This window comes from Acipenser ruthenus, chromosome 15 (genome assembly GCF_902713425.1).
Source record: "Acipenser ruthenus chromosome 15, fAciRut3.2 maternal haplotype, whole genome shotgun sequence".
NCBI lineage: Eukaryota > Metazoa > Chordata > Actinopteri > Acipenseriformes > Acipenseridae > Acipenser > Acipenser ruthenus.
In genome coordinates, this window is record NC_081203.1 from 26909005 (window position 1) to 26935682 (window position 26678).

At 35.8% G+C, this 26678-nt stretch overlaps 1 protein-coding gene across 2 annotated transcripts in view; it reads left to right on the forward strand.

The window, feature by feature from the left end:
• Window positions 1-26678, forward strand: part of LOC131697597 (A-kinase anchor protein 6-like) — a 111473-nt gene that overhangs the window by 48342 nt on the left and 36453 nt on the right. For both annotated transcript variants that reach the window (XM_058987669.1, XM_058987670.1), the window contains exons 8-9: window positions 16201-16349; window positions 20644-20764. In XM_058987669.1, the coding sequence (XP_058843652.1) occupies window positions 16201-16349; window positions 20644-20764 (270 nt within the window). The remainder of the gene's footprint in view (window positions 1-16200; window positions 16350-20643; window positions 20765-26678) is intronic.

Sequence of the window (26678 nt, forward strand, 5' to 3'; positions counted from 1 at the left end):
GTATTTGAAGATGTAATGTGGTATAGGTTTGTTAATGAATAATATTTTAAAACATTGTCTAGTCTGTTGAATCCCTGCCAAAATCAAATTATGTTTTTACGCATTTCCCCCCCACCCCCCCCCCCTTTTTTTTTTTAGCTGTTCAAGCAGTCATCATATTCATTTATTATTTTTTTTTTAATCAAAAGACCTCATAGCTGAGCTGGTAAACATTAAAATGTCAAGATTGTTATGAAATATCTATCATGAAATTACCTTATCATTGCACTGATTTAACATGCCTAGCAGGTGAAAGACAAAAACATGTGTTATCATCCCTAGGGAACCTTCAATGAATGTCATTGTAGCTTCATATGTCTTTCTTCTCTACCTTCTTGAAGTGATATAAAATTCTAATGTGTGCCCTCTGGTTCCATCTTCACTGAAATCTAACCAAACTGCTGAAGGTAAGATAGCGGCAATGGAGCATGAAAAAAGAGAAGAAAAAAAACTCAAAAGAGAAGGAAATAGTCAGTCGTGCAATATCTTATTGAATAATAATAATAATAAAGTCCCCCCTCAAAAAAACTACTCATGCAAAGACTGAAATTAGCAGGGTTCATTGGGAAAATAAAATTCTTTACTGTTGTGCAAGGCAACCCATTTAAGCTCATCACATCTCCTAAACTTTTTTTTTCGTTTCTTGATGAGCTACAATTATTTATTTTGAATTTTTATTGCCATGTTGGACAGATGTTTAGACTACTAAAACGTTACATTATTCAGAAAACTGCGTATGCAGATGTGAATTGCTTCAATTTACAGCTGGTAGGATGAACAGTTTAAAGTTAGAAAAGGAGATAAACATAAAAACGCATCTAGTTGCTGACCTGTCATAACTGACTGTTAATTGCTGTTTTAAACATTAATGCCGATATAATACAGACGTTTGTTTTATGTGGAATAAAAAGCAATACATGTGTATCAGTAATTATCATGTACAGTATACTGTATGTAAATACATGCTACCTTATTTAAATTAGTTCACAAGTAAAAAAAAAAAGGGAAGTGCATTACACAGTAATGTATTTTTTTTTTTTCAATGTATTAACTTACATGGAGTATGAAGACAGAAAGGGACTATTAAAGCAGAATGTGTAAAGTGCTAAAGGATATGACATGGCTTTCAAATCACATTTCTTTTCATCCACCACTTCCATAAAAACTAGATAATCCACAAGTGCAACATTTATGTGCAATAGTCTCTCAGGGGAAAGCTTAATCTGAATCGTGTCCTTGTTCAATGTCACAATAGGCTTCCATCATAACATAAATATTGTCGTGTATAGTTCCTACTGGGGTATCGAAACTTCTATCAACAAGAAACTTTTCGCTTAACATTTTGGACAGGCAGAAATTGTATTTCTTAAAATGTAATTTGGACCCAGGCAGCTACCACCAGCAATTCAGTTATCTGGAATGCACAGAAGGTTCCCTAGTCTTTTATTTGAGAGTTTTCACGTACAGCAAACCAAATAAAATGTTTCAGTTATTTATCTTTTCTTCTTTTTTTATGTTGGGTGTTATAGCTCAGGCCTTCTAAAGCAATTTGAAAAACAATGGAAAGATATTTTGGTGGTTGAAACACCAACACGGCAGAGCTGAGGTGAGTTTGGAAAGGCCCCCTGTCTCTGTATTCTTTATCCAGGGAGTACAGATTCCGAATGGAATTGTGATCCCTTGTGAGATGTTCTATGTGTCTTACCAGTTCTCCATGGATGGTCCAGGCTACTTTTTATTTTATTTTTAGCTAACCACATAACATATAAACAACATAAATAATACAATAATTCCTGCATCCAATTCATATTTAGTATGTAGAGTTTGTGTTAGGGATTGGGTTAGGAGTAGGTTTAGTTTAAGCAGATATGTTTTCATTGCAACATAGAATTCTGATTGCTAGTTAGATTTTTTTCTTGGAGCTCCTTATCTATATATATATATAAATATATATATATATATATATATATATATATATATATATATATATATATATATATATATATATATATATATATAAACACCTCAGCGATTCATAACTCTGTACTGTCTAGAGTAATTTTGCTTCAATTTAACTTACAGTGTTACAGACCCCCCCTGTGGTGTTTAGAAGAAAAACGTTACTTTACCTTTGTTGTTTTCTGTGTTGTCTATATAGCAGCAATTTCTTTTCAACATATTCTTGATTGTTTCAATCCTTTTTTTATTCCTACATCAGAGGTAATCAACTAGGGGATTACATTTTGTAACTATTACTGAGAAACATTCGCCAGGAGAAAGAAAAATGTTCTTCTAAACATCCCACTACAGTATATCAAGTTCATGCTACCTCCTGCAACAATGATCAGATTTAAATGAGTAGCGTATTGTGGGAAAAGAAAACCAGCATTGTTACAGGAGGGAGTGTGATCTGAAATGCACTGCGATCCTTAGAAGAGGTTTTTTTCTCTCCTGGTAAACAATCCTGAGTAAATGTTGAGAAATGTTTTGCCCATGTGATTACAAAATTCGGCAATATGTTTGAAAAATATACTGCCGTGATACGGACAAGAGTTACTTGTAAACTTTGCAGGGTGTTCTGTAACACTTAAAATTGGATAGTACAAGTAAATCACCAGCGATTCAGAGTTTAAGAAGCTTGATTAAAAAAACAGCTTCCTTTTTTTCTAACTACTGCTGGTTGTTCGACTAACATAGAGGACGGGATAAGGGAGGGGGAGGCTTGTGATTAGATTCCTATGTTAATGGTAGCAGACAGTAACATTAGGAATGTAATAAGTAACTTCTGATTTAGTAAGCTACTTAACATCAGATGAAAAATCTGAGAAAATGAATAAAGGTTTGCATAGCAATTTTATCAGGCACGTGCATTTAAATACACATTTCTCTGAGCCCTTTGAACTCTTTTGGGCCAGGCGCCATATGTTTAAATAGTAAGTGATTACTATCTTTGTGTTGATGATACAGAGTACAGGCAGCAGCACAGTAATCAGGAGAAAGCTAGCTAAAAAAGGGCCTTTGGAGTAGGCTTTTAGTCTATTTCCACCTACTGAGTTGTATAAAACTACAGTAATGCTCCCTTGATGCTTTGCAAGCTACAGCGATTGTGGGTGGCTGTGACGTCAAATATGTAGTATATACTTGTGGCAGGGCAGAAGCCTTGCTGCTGTAATCAGTGTGTGGGAATGTACGGTTGGCAGGGATGGGGTTAAATCTATCCCTGCCAACAATCACAGGAATGGCCATTCCCCAATTAGGTAATTGAGTGCTAATTGGGGAGTGGTCACATGTATATAAAGAAGGAGAAATCCTTTGTCTGGGGAAGGTATTGGTGAGGAGTGTTGGGACAGAGTGTTGGGATGGAGTGTTGGGACAGAGTGTTGGGATGGAGTATTGGTGTGGAGTGTTAGGATGGAGTGTTGGGACAGAGTGTTGGGATGGAGTGTTGGGACAGAGTGTTGGGATGGAGTATTGGTGTGGAGTGTTAGGATGGAGTGTTGGGACAGAGTGTTGGGATGGAGTATTGGTGTGGAGTGTTGGGACGGAGTGTTGGGATGGAGTGTTGGGATGGAGTATTGGTGAGGAGTGTTGGGATGGAGTGTTGGGACTGTGTTTTGGAGACTATTCAGCAAAGGCCATTGCCCAGCCTGAATAGTTGAATTTGTTTCGTATTGTTTCGTGTGAACCTTTTGTTTTGGTCTTCGTACCTTGTTTATTTGTTTTACTGTGTATTAAATATGCGCAACAGCACTTAAACTGCAGCTCCTTGTTTCTGAGTCTCTCATTCCCTGATGCTATCTTGGTGCAATACTAATGTGTTCAGTTATAACCTGTTCAGTAGTTCAGAACTGTGTTTGTTCAGAAAAGCACAGTTTAATTACTGTCTCAAAAGTTTTTTCTTCTGTATCTGTACTTTTGTTGATTACAATTAGATCTGAACACATCCATACAGCACTTTGTAGAGGGATCCAAAAGTAAAGTTAGACTTTGAAACAAGGTTAAATTTGATTTAATACTAACTCAATGCTAACGTGGTGCCAGTCATTTATATCAAGGCCAAGGGAGGACCCACCCAAAGCAATCAAAGCCACCAGTGCCTTTAATTGGTGGAACGTTTTTTGGACACTGTTTTATGTTTTCTGCTCAAACATTGTCATGGTTTTTTTTAATCCATCTTGGAAAGTAACATTTGCAGCAGTTCATCATGATGGAAGAAAATTACTGGAAGATGTTATTTAGTAATTCATAAGACTGTTTATAACTAGAAAGTCCATATGAAGAACCTAGATGTTTCATGCATTAGTGTAGAATTATGCATGTTTCAATTTCCTAAATATTTGGTAGACAGTAAATACAAGTACTGTGCATATACTGTATTAGATGGCATATGTCAGAATGCTGCATCCTGAGGACCACACATATTAGATATTTTTACATCTACTGTTGCAAGTTGGAAACCTATTAGGACAGATTGTTTACTTTTATAGCTCTTAAAAACAATTGCATAACCCTAGGACAGCATATTTTTTATCTGTAAAAGTTGCATACATTTTATATATAAAATGTGCTACAGTTGTAGAAGACATTAAATAGGATTAATGTTAATTACTATAAAATTATTTTGTTTGTGGTCTGTTTTGACTAATTTTGACCACTTGTGCGACTCACACCATTAAATCTGAAAACATTTATTATAAACATAAATGAATATGATTTCATATAAGAATTTCTATTAAAATAAGTAATCCTCATCTCAGATGTATGCAAATGAAATAAACCCTTACCCTAATCCTTTACGTGATTCATTTGACGGTTATGGTTTTATATCACTAAGTGCTGAATGCCTGGTGAATTCATGATAACTTTGTATGTATTCAATAACAAATCATTTTTGATTTCATCCTTATTTACAGTATTTTGAATATACGGCAGTTAGTGGACAGTATTAACCTTTTCTTTTATTGCAGATATTCAGCAACAAATAAGTTGCAGTTTGTTGCCTGTTCTTTCTGCAGAACAGCCAATATATGCATTAAAAGAACAGTTATGTTCCAAGTGACTGAGTGAAATGAGCCTGAAGTCATTTCAAGACCAGGAACTGCACCTTTTAACAGTTCAAAGCTTACTGAATACTCATCTGTAGGCTGTTTTCAATTTTTTGATAGAGCAACTGCCCCACGGATTATACTCACCAACTTAATTATGTTTTAAAATGATATTTTAATTAAATATCAAGGTAGGCAAAAATGGATTTCAAAATAATTAATTAAACATCAAAAAAAAAATTGAAACCTTATTTTTTTCTGCTTGAGCAGCAGAAAAGTAAGAAGCCTTATTTAGGTCTCTTACAGATCCAATCTAATTTAATTCTCTCTTCTCTAAATAAATATTCCTAAAACCCTTTTTCATCTGGGGGAGTAGTGATGATAGGGGTAATCAATATTTCTAGCATTTTAATTAAAACCGTTAGTGGAATAAATCCATTTAATTATCAGTTAATGAAATACAAGGTCATTTACCTGACAGCAACTTTGAAGGTGGCTTACTGGTTAGAATAAAGCACAGCCGTTTAGCTGCTGTCAATTTTATGGTTAAAATATTTTCAACTGGTTAACCCCTTGAGTTCTAGTCCTAGTTGGTGGTTTAGGCAGCCTGTTCAGAATATATTTAAACAGTTTAGTGGGCATAAGAAATACACAAAGCAGGAATGCTTAATACTATATATCCATGCACCTTCATTCACGGCTAACAGTAATTTGATATGCGTTTACAAAAAACTGTTCTTGAACTGTACACTTTCATTACCATTTCTAAACCCTATTTTTTTAATTAACAAGGATAAATGAACATACAACACAAAACAGAGTAAGACATGGTGTCTAGCAAATTAGCCTCTGTTTGGATAAATTCATGTGCTCTTTGAAAACATCACAGGCAATTTAGTTATGCTGCCTTTTAGTGGTGGGCATGTGCAGAGAACCTCATGAGCTTTTGAGTGAATGCTTCATACCCAGACAAGAGGGTTACCAACTAAAACGTGACTTCTAAAGGCTATATCTAATAATGTTTTAGAAACTACAAAGGGGGTGATGTAAGTAAAGGCGCAGTGCAAATAATTGCGGATGCAAAATTCAAATTGCATTGCCGCCAGGCAATTATTTTGCACTGTGCCCTATGTAAGTTCAAGAGCAATGCAAATTACTCAACACACACAAATAATGATCCGCAATTATGATAATGAGAATCTCAATGAGTGCATCGGCCTATTTAGAGGCCGCACTTGCAGAGTTAGGAGTACACAGAGCAGTAGTCGCTGTATGACGTTTGTGGAGCAGAAAAATACAAAGCAAAAAAAATGTCAGAGGAAGCACAGCAAAGTCCTCTTGGCGCACGGAAAAGAAAAGAAAAGTTTTCTGAGAAGGAGCTGAGAGTCTTTACGGCTGAGGTCACTCAGCATGAAAAGGAGTTGTTTGGAAAAGCAGCAGCAAACATCAGTTATGCTAGTATCCTTAGCAAATTATATGTATTGGCCTTCCCTTATTAGCATGACATCCATAAATGTGTCTAGCACTCTGGACAAGGTAGATTGGGCTATCCCTCCTGACATTCCAACTGTGGTCTGAAAGGAACCAGAAGCTAAGTAATGCAGATAACACAGCACTTTCACAAGTGCAGGGAGTAGCCGCCCCTAGATTGATGCTGGGGTCTAGCTCATCCCTCAATTCAGGTCTAGGATGACCTGCGGAGTGCGATGATAACACTTTAGCACTGCATTCTCTGGCATCCCAAAGTGACCCTGGGATTGAATATGCAGGGTCTTCTTCATCTTGCCCTTCTCCTTTGAACAAGTGTCATCTCATCAGGAAGTGTACCACAGCAGCCATCCTGAAGCCAATGACAGGTCTCTGCAGGTGTGTGCTTTTATATAGCTCTTAGTTTCTCGCTTCTACAATGGTTTGCCAAAGTGCAAGGCAAAATCCTTAAATCACATTATAATGTTTGCACCCGCTTAGTATCCAGATCTCGCCAAATTCCATGCTCTTTTCTTCATTTGAATGCATTTCAATATCATTTTAATGGATTATTGATGGCAAAGTGCAAATTTGATAGCGGGTGCAGAACGTCAGGTGAACACCATTCTTTACATACGCTGCATTTTTAGCGACGGGTAAAATCAGACTTTACGGCTGCTAAACACGATTCACTGCGGCATTATGGGGGTTTTGCACCACCCCAAAAATGTGCTATCACAACTTTACTTTCAGAAAAATAAAACATTTTAGTATGACATTGTGGAAAGAGGCTTGAAGTTAACTGGGGATAGATTAGATATGCTTGTATGGTAAAGATCTGTAACCACTGTCAAAAAAAATATGTTATCGGGGTACGCTCAACACAGCCGGTAGCAACGATGAGTAATGTGTTTTCTTATATACCAATATGAAGCATAGCGTTGGTTTGGAAGGAATACTGCTTCAATAGCAGCAACTACCACAAGCTGGAACAAATACAACAAATAATAAATAGAAATACAATGGAGCAGAGAAATTGAATTTAACTTGGCCTGGAGCTCTTACCTGGAATGTGTATATAATGTTTGAGACATTTGTCATTCTGAGCAATTCCAGTTTTTGTCCTACTCTTAATAACATAGTAAACTCAGCCCTTTGCATTACGTTCCAGCTTTATGCATCGATCTTTACAATTGCTTCTTTGTCTTATTACTAAAATCAATTCCCTTCTGTGATTGCCCAGAAGAGCACAGCGACCTTTTAAAAGCTCACCTCTTTTTTCACCTCTGTGCCTACAAAGAGGTATCTTAGCATTGTGGCCAAATAGCTGGTGAGCGGGCAAACAATCTGTCAAAGCAGAAGCCTGTGTAGCACCAGTGTGACAGGCTGTTCCAAGTATTTTAATTGATAAATGCAGTTAATGCAGTATGATGTGAGAACTAAAGTGGAAGCATGCATTAAATATCAGAATATTTAACAAGGAGAGCTGTGCTGATTAAAATGCATCTCACCTCAAAGTGAAGCGCTGATTAGCCCTAAGTTGAGAGTAAGCCCAAGGCTTTATCCGTCAAACCTCTGGCTTATGAGCTTTAGAAGTGTTCCAGCAAAAAAAAAAAAAGTTACATTCAGCCACTTTGTTTCTGGACAGGTGCTCATGATTTAAATATGCAGGCAGGAAGTTATTTAAGGATGTTTCACCAGAGTGGAACAGTTGATGATTTGATAATGGAAACTAGGAGTAGATTGTCCAATAATTTGAAGAACAACTTTATAACCCTTAATAACATACAAGGTTAACTACACTAGTAGCCCCATGGTTCTGAACAACATACTTTTTCATTTGAAACATTTTAATAATTGCAGTCCTCTCCGAATAAAAATCAATGAGACCAAGTATTTCCGTTCTAGGCTGGTTCCATAGATTACACGTGGCCATTCCTTTGGTGAGCTGCGTCATGACCTCTATGTAAACAATTTGATTACATGTGATTCCAAAATTACTTCTGCAAAAATGATCAGATGCCAACTTATTTTCCAGAACACCATCCAAAGCTGTGTTCCCTTTTATTCAAAACCTTTATTTAATATTTATTTCAGAAGCTCAAATAATGCACTTAGAATCTGGAGATCTTAGCTATAGCATTAAGATCAGATTTTTTATGTTAGTTAATGATTTCCTAATTAAGGTTTGCATGTTAATTAAAATGGTGGCTAGTGTTAATTACTTATATTAATGGAGTCTCATGTAACACCTGCCTAAAGTGATTGGCTCCTTTTTCAAAATATCTTCATTGAAGCTGTTTCTTTTTATCTGAAATCTTCTGGTCTTTGTGGAACAACATTTTGTGGCAGAGTGTTGTCTCTGTTAACAAATTTCAAATCATGTTCGCTCTCTAAATTAAGCATTTTTTAGATTTAAAAAAAATCTTCAAACACACTTCCTCATCTAAATATTAGTCAATACTGTTTTGTCCATTGAATATAACCGTGTCTGTAGATAAACATAGCCTGACTGATGTTGTCAAGAATGTTTGTTCAGTCTAGCAACACAAACAAATAACATTTATTAACAGGAAATAATAGCTGGGATGTCTCATCTTCTCTTTTAGGCAACATGCCTGGAAAATATAAAGGATAACTAGAAATTCATTGTTTTTATTTTGTATTATTAACTAAGGAAAGTAGCTATGCCCAATGTCACATTGAGCTCTATTACTATAAATCATAAAGATATGTCTCAACAACTTTTGACTTCCCCTATAATGATATTTGATTTTGCTCCGTTTATTTTAACTACAATGTACACAACGCCATATTTATCATAATATTTGCATCAAAATGCAATCTACACCATTAAAAAAAAAAAAAAGTTTTTTATATAATAAAAACAAAAAGTAATGGTTGTAGGTTATCTATCCTGTATAGTTACTTTTGAATCTTGGTGTAAAAACAAGGTACCCTGTTGGCTTTTTTCACAAAGCCAACCAACCATTTTTTGCTTGTTGTAATTTAAGCAAGATTTTCTAAGCAAGATTCATTTATTTTTGTGGATATAGTCTATGATTGGTTCACAGGATACATAAAGATGATAAAAGGACCATAAACTGTCACCAGGAAGCTGGAGGTTTTACCAGACTTCTCCATTGGAAACTGTTCTATATACACTCTGTGCTCTCAACTCTTGCACACACCTCTTTAGAGATCTTGGAAGTAAAGATCAGCTATTAAATGTCACCTTTCAGCAGTAAAATTAAATAAGAAGCAGCAATTTGGCTTCTAGCGATTGCTAATTTCACGCCCTGATAGATGTTGCAGGAGCTAAACCTTTAAAACTCCTTCAGATATTTTTAAAGGCACATGAGCTGGTTCTGCAGCTCTAAAAATCCTCTTTTTTATTTCATTCTGCCAGAACTTGTGTTAGAAGAAGTGAGTTAGAAGCTTGTTTCTAACATGAAGATCAAATTAAGATACAGATTAACATATATTGTCGTTACATTGCCTGGCTGATCGTAGCTTTTCTGATATTTTACTGTTTATTTTTCCTCACAGTTTATTTTTTTGTCTTCACAGCTGGAAGTTTTGAAACTGAAGAGTTGAGTGTGAGTGATCTGTCATGTTTGCTTGCTGTAAAAAAACATTTCACATGCCCTCTTATTTAAATAAATAAAAACTCACCATAACAATGTATAGATTTTACTTAAATAAATACTGTAAACCAAGCTTTTTTTCTTCTTCTTTTTCTTCTGGAGCTTAAGAGGTCCCCAGAGATTACATAATAATTATTCATATTTATCACTTTGCGTTAATCCTTTTAAAAAAAATCAACTCTAGTTAAAAAAAAAAAATCTAAATTTTACTCTGTGGCGTAACATTTCCAGACACTTTGCTTTCTGACCCTCTGGCATCTATTAGCACGAGTCCCATTGGAGTCCGAAAAGTGTGATGAGAATGCATTCCGTTTCCAGATACTGTTCACAGAGCTAGTGGTTATCTTTTACAGTGATGAAAAAGGGGAGCGAGACATTGATACACCTCATACTGGTTAAACCTCTGCTAATCCTGAAGCCGGCATGTCCAGGCAGATGCTGGAAACAACCTGAAGTTTTCTCGGACCAACTGTTCACTGTTGGTGGTGCTACTAGGCAGTGGAGCTGCGTAGAGAAATATGAAAAGAGGTTTGAAATTAAAAAGGGGAGATTTGATATGCAGTAATAAATATATTTAAAAGGAAAAGGTCCAGCTTCATATTGATATTAATTAAACCGTATCCTGGTGACTTCTGTATTCAAAGATAACTACATAAATAAATAAAACCTTTCATCCTCTCAATTTTTTTATTTATTTGTATTCATTTTATTTATAAGAGAGATGTTTATAGCTTCTACTACTGGTAGTATTCACCAGAGGCACATTTCTCCTGTTGTAAATTGATATAACTCCCCAGCTGTTTCAGATAAGGATCGTTTCCTGTTTGTATGGCATCCATGAAATTCTTCATTTATATAAAAAAGAATACAGAACTCTACAACAAAGGCGTTATACAAGTGCCTTTCCATTTTACAAAGATATCACGTAAATAAGCCCCTTTTTTGTTTTATTCAAAACATCTGTGTGGTAAAGGCCCTATGGTTGTTTATGTCTGGTGTAGTTGCTTGAAATGCAGCTGCTGACATTTTTTACAAATTTAGAAAATCACATATATAAAAACAATCATATTATGATTTTGTTCTTCCCTTAGAAACAAGAATTAGTTTGTAACACCATACCCATGAATGTACATTGATGTGCTTTTGGATATGATTCAATGATTTGTGGAAATAACATTTTAAAGTTGTAATATTTTAATTTGGATGTTAAGTGTTCCACACATAGCAGTGCAGAGTCCAGTTTTAAACCTGGCACAGAATCTCCCTCATATCATTCAGATAAGTCACATTTGTTTACACTTAGTAAAAGTACTGTACACAAAGACAAACATCACTGGCCAGAAGACAATGAAATAGCAAATCTAATATTAGACTTTCACCCTCACATTAAATGATGCACACAGCCTGCTCACAGCACAGAGTGTGGACGACCACAAACTGAAGAGCATATAAATGAACAACAAATATTCATTTTTTGCCTCTCTGTGGCCACACCTACTGTATACCGATTATTAAGCAAATATCACAATGCACTCATTGTTAATGCATAGCATCACACACACACACAAACATAGCTAAGCTGTCCTGAGGCATCTATCTGCTTAGTTAATTTATAAACTGGCCAGTCTCTATAGATTTTGTCAGAGACCAAGACTATACCCTTTGTGCTATCACGCATAGGTAAACAATGTATTCATTTATGTCTAATAGAATCTAATAGGATTTTCAGCATCATTTTGAGCATATTAATTGTGTCACAATGTGTTTTATTGTTTTTGTAATATGTGTTAGCCATCTCTTTGCATTAGTGAATGCACTATTGAGATGTATCTGTGCTGACCATGGGGCTCAGAGCCTCATATCTCAGAAACCAATTGCGGTAGTGACTTGATATTTGCAGTATATAAACCCGACGAGCTAAATGTGTTCATGGCCATGATATTGACCTAATATGTGCATTGACATATGGAGGCTGTGTGGTCCAGTGGTTAAAGAAAAGGGCTTGTAACCATGAGGTCCCTGGTTCAAATCCCACATCAACCACTGACTCATTGTGTGACCCTGAGCAAGTCACTTAACTTCCTTGTGCTCCGTCTTTCGGGTGAGACGTAATTGTAAGTGACTCTGCAGCTGATGCATAGTTCACACACTCTAGTCTCTTTAAGTCGCCTTGGGTAAAGGCGTCTGCTAAATAAACAAATAGACACAGAAACATTGAGTTATTATCTTAATGTTTGGTGCACAGCTGTATTCTATGATTTTTGTCTGACACATAGTCCTTACAGAGATGCTGAGTTGAGAATATAATTAAAGAGAAAAAAAAGTCTCTGTGAGAATTTTTTTTTTTTACCTCACATTTATTTGAAAAGCTTTAATCGAGTTTTTTTTTCCACAACAGGCTTTTTACTGCTCACCCTGGTTTTCAATTTTATTTAATCTCTCTTTACAGTACTTTGGTTTTTTGGGTTCAATACAAAAATGTTAAATTATGTAGTAATTGTCGATAGTATGAATATTTTCATGAAGGAGATGTATGTCTGTGAGTTTAACCTTCATTGGAAAATTGCACATTCTCCTCGTCTAATCTTCCAACACAGTTTTATTGGCAAGATATAAAGCAAAAAAAAAAGCAAGACTGTTTAGAGTTGTGCTTATAAATTATTGATGTTTACATTTTGTTATCCTCTGAGTTTATATAAAAAGCTTATAGCAATCAAAACTTTCCATGTCTGAACGCTGTGAAGAGTAGGAAAAGTAGGTGATGATGGCTGCTCTCACACATCCAGACATGATTGATGGTAAAACCAACACAGATACCTCTGGAGACTACTAGTTCAAGAACTTTCCAGAGGCTAGTAAATTGGTGTTGGCAGTACACAAAAAGTAAAATGACTTGATTCAGCAGATTTCACTTCTGAATCCCTGCACCCTAGAGACAGAAGTAAGTATTCATCAAATGATCAAAATTTATATTGATTTCATTCTGCATTAACAGTTTAAAGGCAAGATTTCTGACAGTGTGGGTATAGGTTTGAATGATTCTGTTTGAAATAAGAATAGAGAATGCAGCACTCGGCAGTACTGGTTGCGCATATCTGTATAAGCAGGGAACAAAATAGGAAGGGACCCAAAGGAAAGCAATTTGAAAAGAAAAGTACATTTAAAATGTTGAGGATTATTATCACTTGGTGAGTTATACCAACTCCTAATGCATACGTTATAAAGCATTTTTATACTAACATATATAAATAGATTGTGTATGGCAGAAATGTCTATCTGATGTCAGTCAGGGATTAGTTTTTTAACATTTAAAATAAAAAAGCATATTCTAATGCCCAACCCAGCTGTTTCCGAGTCAGTCTTTCTTAATCAATAGTAATATGGTAGCAGAAAATGACTTCATTAAGCATCCCTGTTAGCAACAACTGCTAATACCTCATAAATCATTTAGTTATCAGCTTCATATTTTCAGAGTTGTAGAAACTCCTTGGGCACAGCAACCTCCCCTTTGAACCGTGACACATATTGGGTCATGTGACTTCTGTTTTCGGTGTACTCTGACCACTATAGAAGACTGGATTGCTGATAGCAACGATTAAGCGAAGCCACACCAACGCCATTTTATAGTTCCAGAAGTAGACGTGTCGAGAACTAATTGAAAACATCTAGAAACACTATGGCAATCGGTGATCAAAAGTTCGGAATGCCATTGTTCTTCTGCTGTATTTACATCATAGACTCGCAACGTCAGTTCTGGCAGTGTATAATGGCTGCCTCTCTGTGGCTTAACGACACAGAATTAAAAACTTGCCTCCTATCAGCAATCCAGTGTTTCTATAGCTATCAGAGTACATCGCTCACAACTGTATTCTGTGATTCTCTCTGTTATAAAAGAACATTTATCCCTTTTGTGAGAGTAATTTTACAAAGCTGCCTCCACCACAGTATTTAAGCCTGACTTCATATTTGCACGTGACCATGGCATTGACCTTGGCTCAATATGGCTGCCATTAAGTTTTTGCTTTAGAGAGACAGTACACTTTGAGTCATTATTTATGTGTTTGGTACACAGTGTAATGAAGCCCTGGCTAAGGCTGGTTTGTGCCCTTAAGAACAGTTCACCCTTTCAGGTCTCTGCACAGGCCTTCACACAGACTGCCTCTACACAGCCCCTGACCACACCTTGCAGACCTTTTTAAATACCTGCCTGCTAAATACAGGCAGGTGTACTTAATTAAACCAGTGCCAGGTGATCTGGCTCAATCAAACAATTAAACAATTACACTGTTGCTGTTCAAAGCAGCCACAAAACACACATTTTCCAAGTGTGCAGGGCCTCTGCCCTGTCACAACAGCTCTATTATTGGTACTTTACTGGGTGCTGGTCTTATTAAGGGTAATTAAACAGAGGTTGGATGCATTTGGGATTACAGATGATGGATGCTGAATACAGTATAACTTTGCAGTCACATTGCTGCCTTTACCTTGCAGTCAACAGGAGCAAATCAGGATTGTAAAAATGTGGCTAATTGTGAAGCAAGCTTTTTACACAGGTGGCCTTAATACAAGTTTTTACTATAGTACAGCACTTAAAGCAGTTAACAGTGCAGTCAATTGAATGACTTAAACTAAAGCTTAGTGTGAAGGGTTCTCATATTGCCTGTTCTTTACAGTTTATGACTGTTTAATCAGGCATGGATAGTGTTAGTTGTTTTGTAAGTCGTTACTGAACAGACAGAGTGATGGAATATTTTGATTGTTGAAAAGGCAGGGGATTGTTGGTGTAAAGTTGTCCTAGAGCTCAAAGTGATTGTGGTAAATTGCTTTTGTCTGTAGTTTGCAACCGTCATGACTGTGTGTGTAAGCAGGGCAGATGGAATTTGGTAATTAGAATCTTAACACTTCAGTGGCGCAGTTTGAATGAATAATAATTTTTTTTTTTTTAAAAGATAATGAAAGAGCATTCCTCAGAGTTTGTACTGGTTAGTATTACATTATTACACATCTGTCAGATTCCCTATGACATCAAATGATCTGTTTTCAAATCTACAGTTGTATACAGTTTGTGTGTTTCAAATATAGTGTATATATAGAGGATACATTGTGAAGGTTCATAGAGTACTGTAATTATTCTTTGACTGAGGATAGCTAAATAGCAGCAAATAATCCACAAGCTCCCAAAGAGGTTGAGTGGTTTGTTTAAGGCTATCCTCATGAGTGAAATAACCACAGCACTCTATGACCATGCATGGTGTTTCCTGTACAGTATATATACAATAGGTTTGAAACACTGTCTCATAAACTATCTCACCTTCATTTTTGCAAAGATAATAGTATTTACGTCACTATGCTAAGACTCCATGATAAGGTTAAGATTTTGTTTTATTTCATGCTTCTGAATAAAAAATTTAAGAAATTGTATGGCATTTTTTTTATACTGCAATGCTAACATATAGAGGGTAAGTTATAAAATACTAAAGCAAACAATGAATTGGCAAATTCATTTGGAATTGTAGATTATATTACGGATGGATTTCAGTGTCATTATAAACATCACAGATTGTCTGTAACAGCAGCTTAGTTTGATGTAGCCTTATATGATCCGGCATATAAAAAGCCATAAAAACACATTTAGAATATATTGAAACAGAACTCCTTTTATTTCATTACATAAGTATTTAACACAGCTGGCACTACAATTGTCCTCAGAATATTGACCAAGACCACTGTTGACTGTGGTTCATATGTAGTAGGAATGGGTGTTGCATTTGATATCAATATTGTATTGAAGAATTCTTTTTTTTTAATTTAGTAACTAAAACCACTTATAGTTTGTATCTGTCTATCAGTAAAATGCTTTTATAGATAATTTCCCAAAGTTAAAAACTAAGCCACTGCCAAGGTATTTTTATTTTTGGTTAATTGAAGACTACTATATGCAGTACAGTACAATACTATACTGCACAGTATACTATAACAAGTGTTTCATGTATTTTAATCAGGGTGAGGCGCAGCTGTGTGACCTGGAAGCCAGGAGAGATGTGGTGGAGCAGATGTCCCTCAAGCTCTACAGTGAGCAGTACTCCAACAGCACCAAGAGGAAAAAAGAGTTTGCTGAAATGTCAAAAGTCAACAGAATAGGAAGTAACAGGTACAGGCAGCTCTACTGTTTTTTTTTTTTTCTTTTTACCAGAGATGCAACTTGTGGCCCAAATTGCTTCCTTTGTATAACAGATAGCGTCTCGATGCATCTGGCATGCGGGAGGAAAGCTAAAGTGTAGATATATCTTTTTAGGAAGGTGAGACCTTCCACATGTGTTTATTTCCCTGAGCTTCTATAAAACCTTCTAAATAGATATGTATGAAACATCCTACAGATATAATGTAATTGCCCGTGGTTCAGCTTCAACGTGCAATCAAGCTGAAATAGTGCAGCCCTTGACATCCACTGCTTTTTTTTTTTTTTTTTTTTGCATAAACTGTGTTTCTACTGAAACAAGAAAATGATTACTACAGTAACACAGTCAATCACATGCAACATAAATATTATAGCTACAGTTGTATGTTCAATGTGAAATTTAACTGTAATTTATTTCTGCAAAGCATTGCTTTATCTCCATTTGGATGTAGGTTTTGTTTAACTCTGTAGTGCATACTTATTCATTATGTTTTATGTACATTCCGTGAAGGTTGATATTGACAGACATGTTGTTTAAAGGGTATATATTATCATATTGCTAAATGTATTTTTCTTGTATGTTAATTAAAATACTTTAGCAATGAAGGGAACAATCACCTACATTTAAATTGCACTAGATGCCAAATGGGGTCTTGCTTGATGTGGCTTTGCAACTGTCATATTCTCTGCTTTTGAGAGGATTGAAATTAAGAGTGACATGTACATTCCAAATGAGAGTGGATCTCATCTCGGTTTGCTATGATCTTTATGTCTTGTACATAGCCACTCTGGATTTGTGTTTTTTCTGTTTTTGGAGGATCTTAGCCATCATGTTTTATGTTCACCACGGACATCAATGATGTTGAAAGCCTCTGGATTGCCTCCTTTTTATATTTGTTTTTGATGATGCAGCACTTTCGTGGCTTGCACCATGTTTTCCTAACAAATTTCTGTGACATTTCTGGTTTCCCCAACGTGTTGACAGCAATAGACTGCACACATGTGCTGCTACCCCCTCCAGCTCATTCTGAACATCTGTAAAGGAATAGGAAACACACCTATTCTATTAATCTGCAGGTGGTTTGTGATTGTTCACAATTTAGCACTGCACCACTGACTAACTTAAATAAAAACTGACAGTATACATTTGGCTTAGAGGCTACACATGATAATACAAATTAGTGGTATAATGCAAAATGTGTTGTGAGTCCCTTGAAATTTGTAATAACGAGAATTGACGGTCCTGTAAGTATCATAATTTGTCAATGCGGCACCATGATCTATTTTGTGTGAATTGGCTACTAAGTATGGCAAGTTAATAATAATAATAATAATAATAATAATAATAATAATAATAATAATAATAATAATAACGCAAATATAATTTAGTTTCTCTTGCAATGTTAGAGATCTCACTAAGATGATGCAACAAATATTTAAATGCGTATATTGCGGCTCTCTTTATTAACATCTTTTCTCTTACTAAATACGACAAAATTTATACTTTGCGGTGCGACTGGCCCATCTTAGTACATCTACCCCTGAGTCCTGACTTAACTCACTCACTTGGCTTTGAATCAAGCATCACTAATCCTTTTAAGCCTCTCATTGTAATGATTAATTTTGTTGAAAAACATAATGATCCTTCTTTGAATTTTAGCGATGGCCACCTATTCAAGGATTCATTGTTTTGACTTCTTGGCCCTACCTTTGCATCTAACCTGTCTTTGGGGAAGACCTGTCTAATGCTATATCTGGCCTAGTTTTCACTGCCTTGCCATATTCACTCAAGCCTGTCTTGAATGGTGGACTGAGCAGATGTATCTCTCAACCTTGAAGCTGATAAATTTCGGACAGCTGCCTTTCAAGTGAGGAAAAACAAGACAGAAGCAGGCAAATACTATTTAAAACAACAAAAAAAGGAAATACCTGCATTGAAAATGTGGATTAACACCATAAAATAAAAAGCTGATTATGGAAATGTGTCATTTTGATGTGTTGTGAGAGGTTTCAACCTTTCATTCTCAGTTAGACATATTCTGATTTTGAAAATGATGGATATGGTACAGTTTATTTGGATGTCAACAGAATATAATGGCGTTAGTTTGTGGAGGTTAATATTAATTGAATCTGAAAAATACATTCCACGTTTTCATATATATTCATTATTTGGACAGGTGATTGAGAAATGATGGTTTGAAACTTTGGGATGTCTTGTTTCTCAAAAGATTACTCAAATGTGTTTTGTCATTTACTGGCTTTGAACATCATTTTTATACCTGTTATACAAAGGGTAACTGAACTTACATAGTTTTTCTTTCTCCAACTTGGTCATGACTGATAGCATAGCAACCCAAAAACCCAACTACAAGCTACTGGTATACTGGTCCAGAAGTATTGGGTTGTGTTTTCTTTTCCATTAATAATATGGGATGAAGGGGCTCCCGAGTGGCGCAGGATGTGCCCTATATCCTGGAGATCGCAGGTTCGAATCCAGGCTATGTATTTGCTGAGCGTGACCGGGGGTTCCCAGGGAGTGGCACACAATTGGCCGAGCTCCGCCCGGGTAGGGAGGGCTTAGGTCGGCAGGGCAAATCATGGTTCACCGTGCACCAGCGACCCCTGTGGCTGATAGGGCGCCTGCGGGTCTACAGTGGAGCCATTCAGATCTGTGTTGTCCTCCAGCACTATGGGTCCAAATAATATTCTTTAACAAGACCAATTATAAAAAGTAAACTTGCTTAAGAAACAGTATTGGTACAGTTGTCCTCTTTTATGTGCCACACTGATTTAAAGTGATTGATGAGCTGATTATGTGGTTGTATGTTGAACGTACTGTCACGTCACATGTTTCCATATAGCTGGAGAACCGCACATCCAATTGTCATGAAACATGGTATAACATTATTAAGCATAATGAGTTTGTATGAGTTTGTCAAGCTGCAGGTGCCACACCAACTACTGCTAATATCTAATAGGGCAAATAAACTGGAAACTCCACATTTTCAGAATCTAACGACAAACTTCACTTGCGACTTTTTGGTTTCCGGATGGTAAAGACCTAACGCTTTGAGATATTGGCTTCATACAAAAATGTAAGCTGCCACCGCCACCGCCTGAGTCATGTGCTTCTCAGAAGCCATTTGAGGTAGTAACTTCATATGTGGAGGGTTATATCAAAAATACTTAACTCCGCTCATTCTCAATGGGGAGTGACTTCAAATGGCACACAGAGAGCTCTGGGGCAGTTTTTCAGTTGAGCTCCCGAATAATTCATGCAATTACAGTATATTTGCTTATTTATTTATTTAATTAAACTTTATTGAAGAAGTGTATTCAGTTAAACATGAGGATTAGTAATTCAGTTAAGCTAATTATTGAATGTATTTTACATCATCTTTAATTATGGCAATGCTACAAAAAACTAGCAACGGTATTACTCTAAGTATTTTGCTACATCTCAATAAAACTAACAGCTCCTGAATTATTGCAATCACAAAAGTTATTACACAGCACTAGAAACCTTTTTACTGCGCACACGCCGATTGAAGGATTAGGTAACAGTGAAACAGATGTCAAAATCTATTTCAGTACATTGTGTTGAGCCTGTTATTAATCTTTCCATTTTATTTACAGTTTACAAAACATTAGTCTTATATGACATGCCTTTTAGATTATCCCATTTGCTATCCCATTTGTAGTTTAGCATAAATTACTGAGAATATTAGCTATACCCCTCATGTTTTCATATTTGTGTAAACATATGTACAGCCCCTAATGACACTGGCGGAATTCATGAGAAGGGAACTATATCTGAAACAAGTTGGCTTGGTCAATGTTCAAGCGTCCACAGTGGTTGTATGGTGTCTTCTGAGTTTCTATTGCACTGCAACGTAATTTGTGTGCAACTCAACAGAACAGCATGGTGGGTATCTGCAACACAACAGTCACAACATGTTTATAGCTACAAAGAGTAAAGGTAAGCATTTCACATATTTAATTTACAAATACAATCATGTTGCTCATTTATATTTGATCTTAAAAAGCCACTAGGAGACTTTAAATCAATATTTGCATTCCAATATAATGTATTTTTTTTATCTTTATAATATTAACAATACAGAATATGGGCCATTAAACCAGTGGGGGGAAAAAATGATCTTACAGTATTTCAATATTCTTGCAGTATAATCCCGTTGACACCCTTCTCAAGTACCATTACCTATTGGATCGGCCATACATGTTGTTCTCTTTTTTTTCTGAGCAGTCTTCTAGATTTTGAATTGGAGTACCAGGAGCTGTGGGATTGGCTGATTGACATGGAATCCATAGTGATGGACAGCCATGACCTGATGATGTCAGAAGAGCAGCAGCAGCATCTCTACAAGGTTAGCTGAGCAGTGTTGCTGCTTTTACCTAGCTATGGAAAATCAGATTAGCCTGACAAGTCTCTCTTCCTCGGAGGACATCTCCACATTCATTGCATGTATCATGGTGTCTATTAGAATTCCCATTCCACTCTCCCCGCCTCATTTCCATTGCCTGCATGTCGGCAGCCTGCGCCGACATCATAATTGCCAGAAAGTTCCCTTTATCACATTTCATTAGGTGTAATTTCATAAAAAGAACAAAGATTTCTCTCCCAATGAATAAAAACAAAGAGGAATGGCAATAATAAATAGACTGCAACCAAATGAATAGTAAATGGAAGTAGGGTTTAACAGCATGTGTTTTGATTTGAGGTTTCAGACAGATTTGTCTGTCCTTCAGATGTTCTCGGAGAGAGAGAGAGAGAGAGAGCGAGAGAGGGAGAGAGCGCGAAACACACACACAGATTTTCCTTGATTCTGGTTTACTGCAACCTCGATACAAGCCTTGTCTCAATGAATTTTTATTAGTTATAGATAAAAACAGGCTGTATTGCGTTAAGTCAATATGTTTGTTCATGATTAAAACAAACTGATTTTGGACCGAGATATTGATTTCATTCCCTGCTCGTCTAATAAATATGTGCTATGCTGCTTGTTTGTTATCATTTTCGCTGTATACTTTTATCAGGCTAACGTCGGATTGATTGAAATAAAAAAAAAATTTGGAAGCCTTTTCACAGCCAGGATGTTATCTCCTAACGCTGGAGATTTTATTATGGGTGAGGGGGGCTCTTTGGGCAGAGATGCCTGCTGCAGTAAATCAACCTCATTTAGGCTATTTTTATTGCACTGATTCTGACACTCGTCATCCTTGAATTGCTTTGAGCATATGGCATATTTCAAAGAGCAGATTGTGAATCATAAAGAAATAAAATTAATAACCACCTTCAGAACTGGAAATAACATAATGACAAGAAACAACTACCCCCTAGCATTTTGTTCTGAAATGTTCATTTCTAAACCACAAAGGTTGCATTCAAGGTCAAAACTAATCTTCTCTCGCATCTAGGATATTGACCTTATCATTAGTCATTTTTTAAGTGATAAAGTTGGAAATAGTGGCATGCTTAGAAGAAATATGGTTGCAGCTTTTTTTTTTAAGCCATCAGTAAAAATGACTGAGAGCATTAGTATTAGAGACCTCATTGTTCAGGTTTTCAGTTTTATAAATAATTATTTATAATATCTATTTATGCCTACTTGATAAATTCATGCTATGCCAAACAAAATTAAAATAGTTGTCATTTATTTTAAACCTTAGAACATACATTGTTTTTCATTATGTGAAATGACAACAAAGGTGTATACCATGTGAAAAATATTTTTATAATGTTAATTACTGCATTTCTTTTTTTATCTTAAACTGAAGCAGCCAAACAAACTCAATTATTATATTGTAGGCACCTGTTTGTATAGAGTATTATAATTTATACTGAATATACCTAATTTCAGATTGAATCCAGTTTTTTTTTTCCAGTTATTACTGTTGTAAAAAGTCTGACCATCATTTCAATCCCTTAAGAAACAGACATTGTTAGACAAAGATAAACACACTATAGGACCAGAATAAATCAAATATGTTGATGTGTTTTTAAATAATGAATTAGAATACATTTACATGGGGTTCCAGACCTGAACATGACTTGTTAGCCTAGGTGGATTTTAAACAAAAAATTGAGCTGGAGGTGTACTGTGGAAAATTGTGTTTTGGGGCTTTTGATTGAACTAAATTAGTCATCCCTGTGGAAGTGGAAACCTGGTTTAAAAAACAGCTTGGAAATGTCCTGCGTCCCGATTGACTGCTAACATTACAATACCACATGGTTAAAAGAGCACAAGCAATGGTTCACATCTAATTTCATTCCTATCAGAAGACTTTTTATAAGCTTAGTGACACACAGGAAGGCGTGGGTGGTACTGATACAGCCCGCCTCTTGTGTGTGCTTACACATACCTGTAATATCTATGTTGCATGTAGTCCTCCTCGAGTGTCCGAGCCACAGTAAATACTACAGTTATCTATATTTTTAATTACAAATAAAATAAGGGATATTACAAGTTGTACCGTGGGGGGGGGGGGGGAATGTAATTAAAAAATGTATAAAAAATAAATGTTATCCAATTTATTTCTCTGTTCCACTGCAACATTCATCCGTCTTGGTAAATAAGTGGAATGTAATGATAAAGCTTATGGATTGCTATGCGGTGGTGTGTTTGGTCCTGTGTCCTCCTTGATTGAATAGCACCGTAGAGCATGGAAAAAATGCAAGCCATGAAGCAGTGCTGTATGTTTTGTTCGAATCTCACCTATGGTGTACAATCTCATGGAATGGGTTTGACTGGTAGTGAAAGCATTTGGCTGTAGTGTCAAAGTATAAGTGGTCTTTAAAAACCAAAAGCCTCAAAGCAGCGGTGATAAGTGACAGTAAGACAGTTTTGTTATGTCTTTGACAGAAAATGAACACTTTGAAGTGAAATTAAAAAAGAAATTCCGAAGCTCCAGCATGCCTTCAGTTTGTTTATTGCTTAAATCAATTTATTTTTTTTCTTTAAAATATAGTAAATGGCTATAATTATATGTCAGTGTCTGATTATAATTATACAACACAAAGATGTAGACAATCTCACTGTCTAGTGGATAGGCTAATGGGCTTTTAACTGGAAGCTTTTGAGTTTTTAACTAAATTGTAATTTCATAACTAATTGTATTCAAACATCTCTGTACTTTTCAGACTTCAACAGCTAATAGGTTTCCTTGACAATTTAAGATTAATTATTATAAATTAGGGTGGAAAAAAAACTTTCGTTTTTGTTTGGATCACAGTTTATAAAAGCATATATTTTTTATATTAGGTAACTTTAATATGTTTAATCTATCTATTTACTTTAGAATCTTAAATCAACAGACCCAAAAACAGTCCAGCATAATTGACTGATGATCTGGAAGCAGCACCCCTGCATGACGGTGATGTTTTGAAAGCTATAGACAGCACTTGAATGATTTAACCCATTTCCTTTTGGAGACATTGCCCCCCTTTCCCCTGGGTGAACCTCCACTGCTCTCTGTGTTTCCCTCGCTGCTCTGCATGCTACGACCCTGAGTGGATCAAACAAGCCATGGTGAAAGTTTCTCTCATTTGCATCACTTCTAGACAGGCTTGTCGTACTCTGTGCTGACAGGAAATCACTGTCTTTGTCACCTTTGTCATGATCTCCTTGTGGCAGAAACTGGCCATGTGACCAGGATTCATTCCAGTGTAATTCAGGAGGGGTGCTGTCCCTCATGTTTTCGGCAGGGGTTGCATTAACATGGAGGTGTTGGTGTGAAATTGCAGAATTAATATCAGGGGAGAGTGAAAGAGTGTAATTAGCACTGACAGAATAAATGACACAGCTATTAGAGATATAAAATAAAAATAATGTGCAGAAAGAAAATCTGTGATAAGTATATGTAAATATATGCGTGTGCGTGCATGTGAATATACATATATCGTAATATGTACTTGAACCCAAATAAAATCAGATTAATGTTAACATTTTTCAATTTAGGCTTAATGTATACACTCCACCTCAAATTATATGAATAGGACAACGGCAAACAAAAGATGCAGTGTGTTTCTAGAATGCTGGCCTTAAATAAGTCTCCCAGGCAACAGTTTCACTTCCAAATGTAGACAAAAGTTTTTTTTCAGGAAACTTACCATTAATAAAACTCTTCCGCTACAGCTTGCAACAATCCATGCCACTTGGCAGCACCAGTGCTAATTGTTCATTTAAAGAAACATGAGTATATTCACTTTAGGTAAGACAAGGGAAAAGCGAATTAAAAAAGTACACAATAAAATCACTACCGGTAATAATACATTTAAGAAAGAAGAGGCACATATTAGCAAGCATGATCGTCACATGTATTGCAGAGCAAGAAAAGGTTTAGCTTTCTGTTATTTTTTTGTTGTGCAATTTTAACTCATACAGACATATCAACGTTTGACTGTATTCCTCCTTATCTGCATCTTTGAGTCAGACTCGGGTTGATTGGTGTGTTTGTGCTGGCACTGTGTCACTTTCTGACACAATCACTTATTCAGGGTGCCATTACAGCAGGGGGCTTGGACACTTACCAAATCTTCTTCCCCAGAGGGACAGATACTTCACTCCACAGCAGGGGTAGCACGCTGAGGAGAGCAACAGAGATCCGTTTGATGCTTGCAATATATTCTAAAGCAGAACCTTGTTTTTTCATTTGGATGCAACTCTGGGCTTTGCAATAGAAGAAACAGAGAGCTTAGAAGATGAAGCCAATATTCAAAGTACAGTATAAGAAATTAGAATGTGCTGTTAGGAAAAAGTTGAGTTTTTTTTTTTTATTTTGGTTCCAATTAGTAAGCTGAAAAACAGGAACATTATATAAATATTATTTTTGTTAGACCACAGTGTCAATACAGTAATTGTATTCTGGAAGGAAGTGAAGTCTATTACAGTGCATACCTACAGTATTTCTTCAAGTAACCAATACAAAATGATAGACTGTTAACATTGTATATTTAATGACAAAGCTGTTAAGAGAATACAAAGTGCTTTGTATTGAAGCTTAATCCTCCTTACTTACATATATGCCAGATGGTACTGCACTATGATAATCGACCTGGAAAGGAATATCAATAGGCAAAAAGAAAACAGAAGAACCTCTGTAGTAGGAACTTAAATAAGAAAAAATCTGCCCAGCTGCCAATGGCAAGACAGAACACCACAGCGTTTCTCTGAGTAGTGGAGCATTCTTAGCTTTACTTATTTTGCATAATAACAGCTTAAACGGTTCAGCAAACAGTGTTAATCCTATACAAATTGGGCGCTATAGCAATATGCTTATTTTGTCTACTAAATTTGATCCTCCAGCAATACAGCAATATTTTGCTTTTGTTTATATTTTATTATAGATATTTAAAATGAAATAGTTTGAAGTAGATGCTTCGACTGAAGGACCCCTGCAGTTATGTCATTGTTAAGCCCTTTCTCAAATTTTTTATGTCCAAATCTGTAGGTACTGTTCCCTAGGTAATCTTTATTATTATTATTATTATTATTATTATTATTATTATTATTATTATTATTATTATTATTATTTATTTTTTACTGTACTGCACTGGATTCTTTTTCACTGATCATCAACACATGTTTGTATAATTAGATCCTCTGATAAAATTGTATAGGTTATTTTACAGAATATAAAAAACACATTTTTTATTCAACATTTAACACGTTTACGGTATCCAGCTCAGGTTAATCAAAGAGATTGTGTTTAGACTAAAACAGAATTTAATGTATTGTACAAATGTGGCTCATTTAGAGTCCCTTAAAGGCCAAAAGTTGCATACGCCTAGAAAGATACACTTTCTTGACATTTATGAGAACCTTGGAGGTAAAGGTTACAAGTAATCGATTATTCCTTGTGCTGCAGTAGATAGAGCAAAGAGCCAACAAGTGAACAGTGAACAATTCCAGATACAGAAGCATTCAAATGGGTAGTTTGCAGAAATGGCCTATTCATCAGCCAATGTTGTTCAGTAAAATCGTAGCATGGGCTTTGGGGCTCTGTGCTTTACTTTTAGGTCATAATTTATGCCTGCATCCATTTCCTACCAGTTTTCTCAGCTCTTTCAGTTTTATGTTTTTTTCTGAGAAGGTTTTTGGCCATGGACATAAAACTTGGCATGACAGTAGTTCACATTGAAATTCTTCTTATCAAAAAGATATATGTTATTCTTGTAAGGTGGTGTGCTGTGTTTACATATTAAAAAAACATGCCAAATAAATGTTATATATTACTTATACAGTGCCCAGATCTCTGTACTGTATTCAGCCTAAGAGCAGG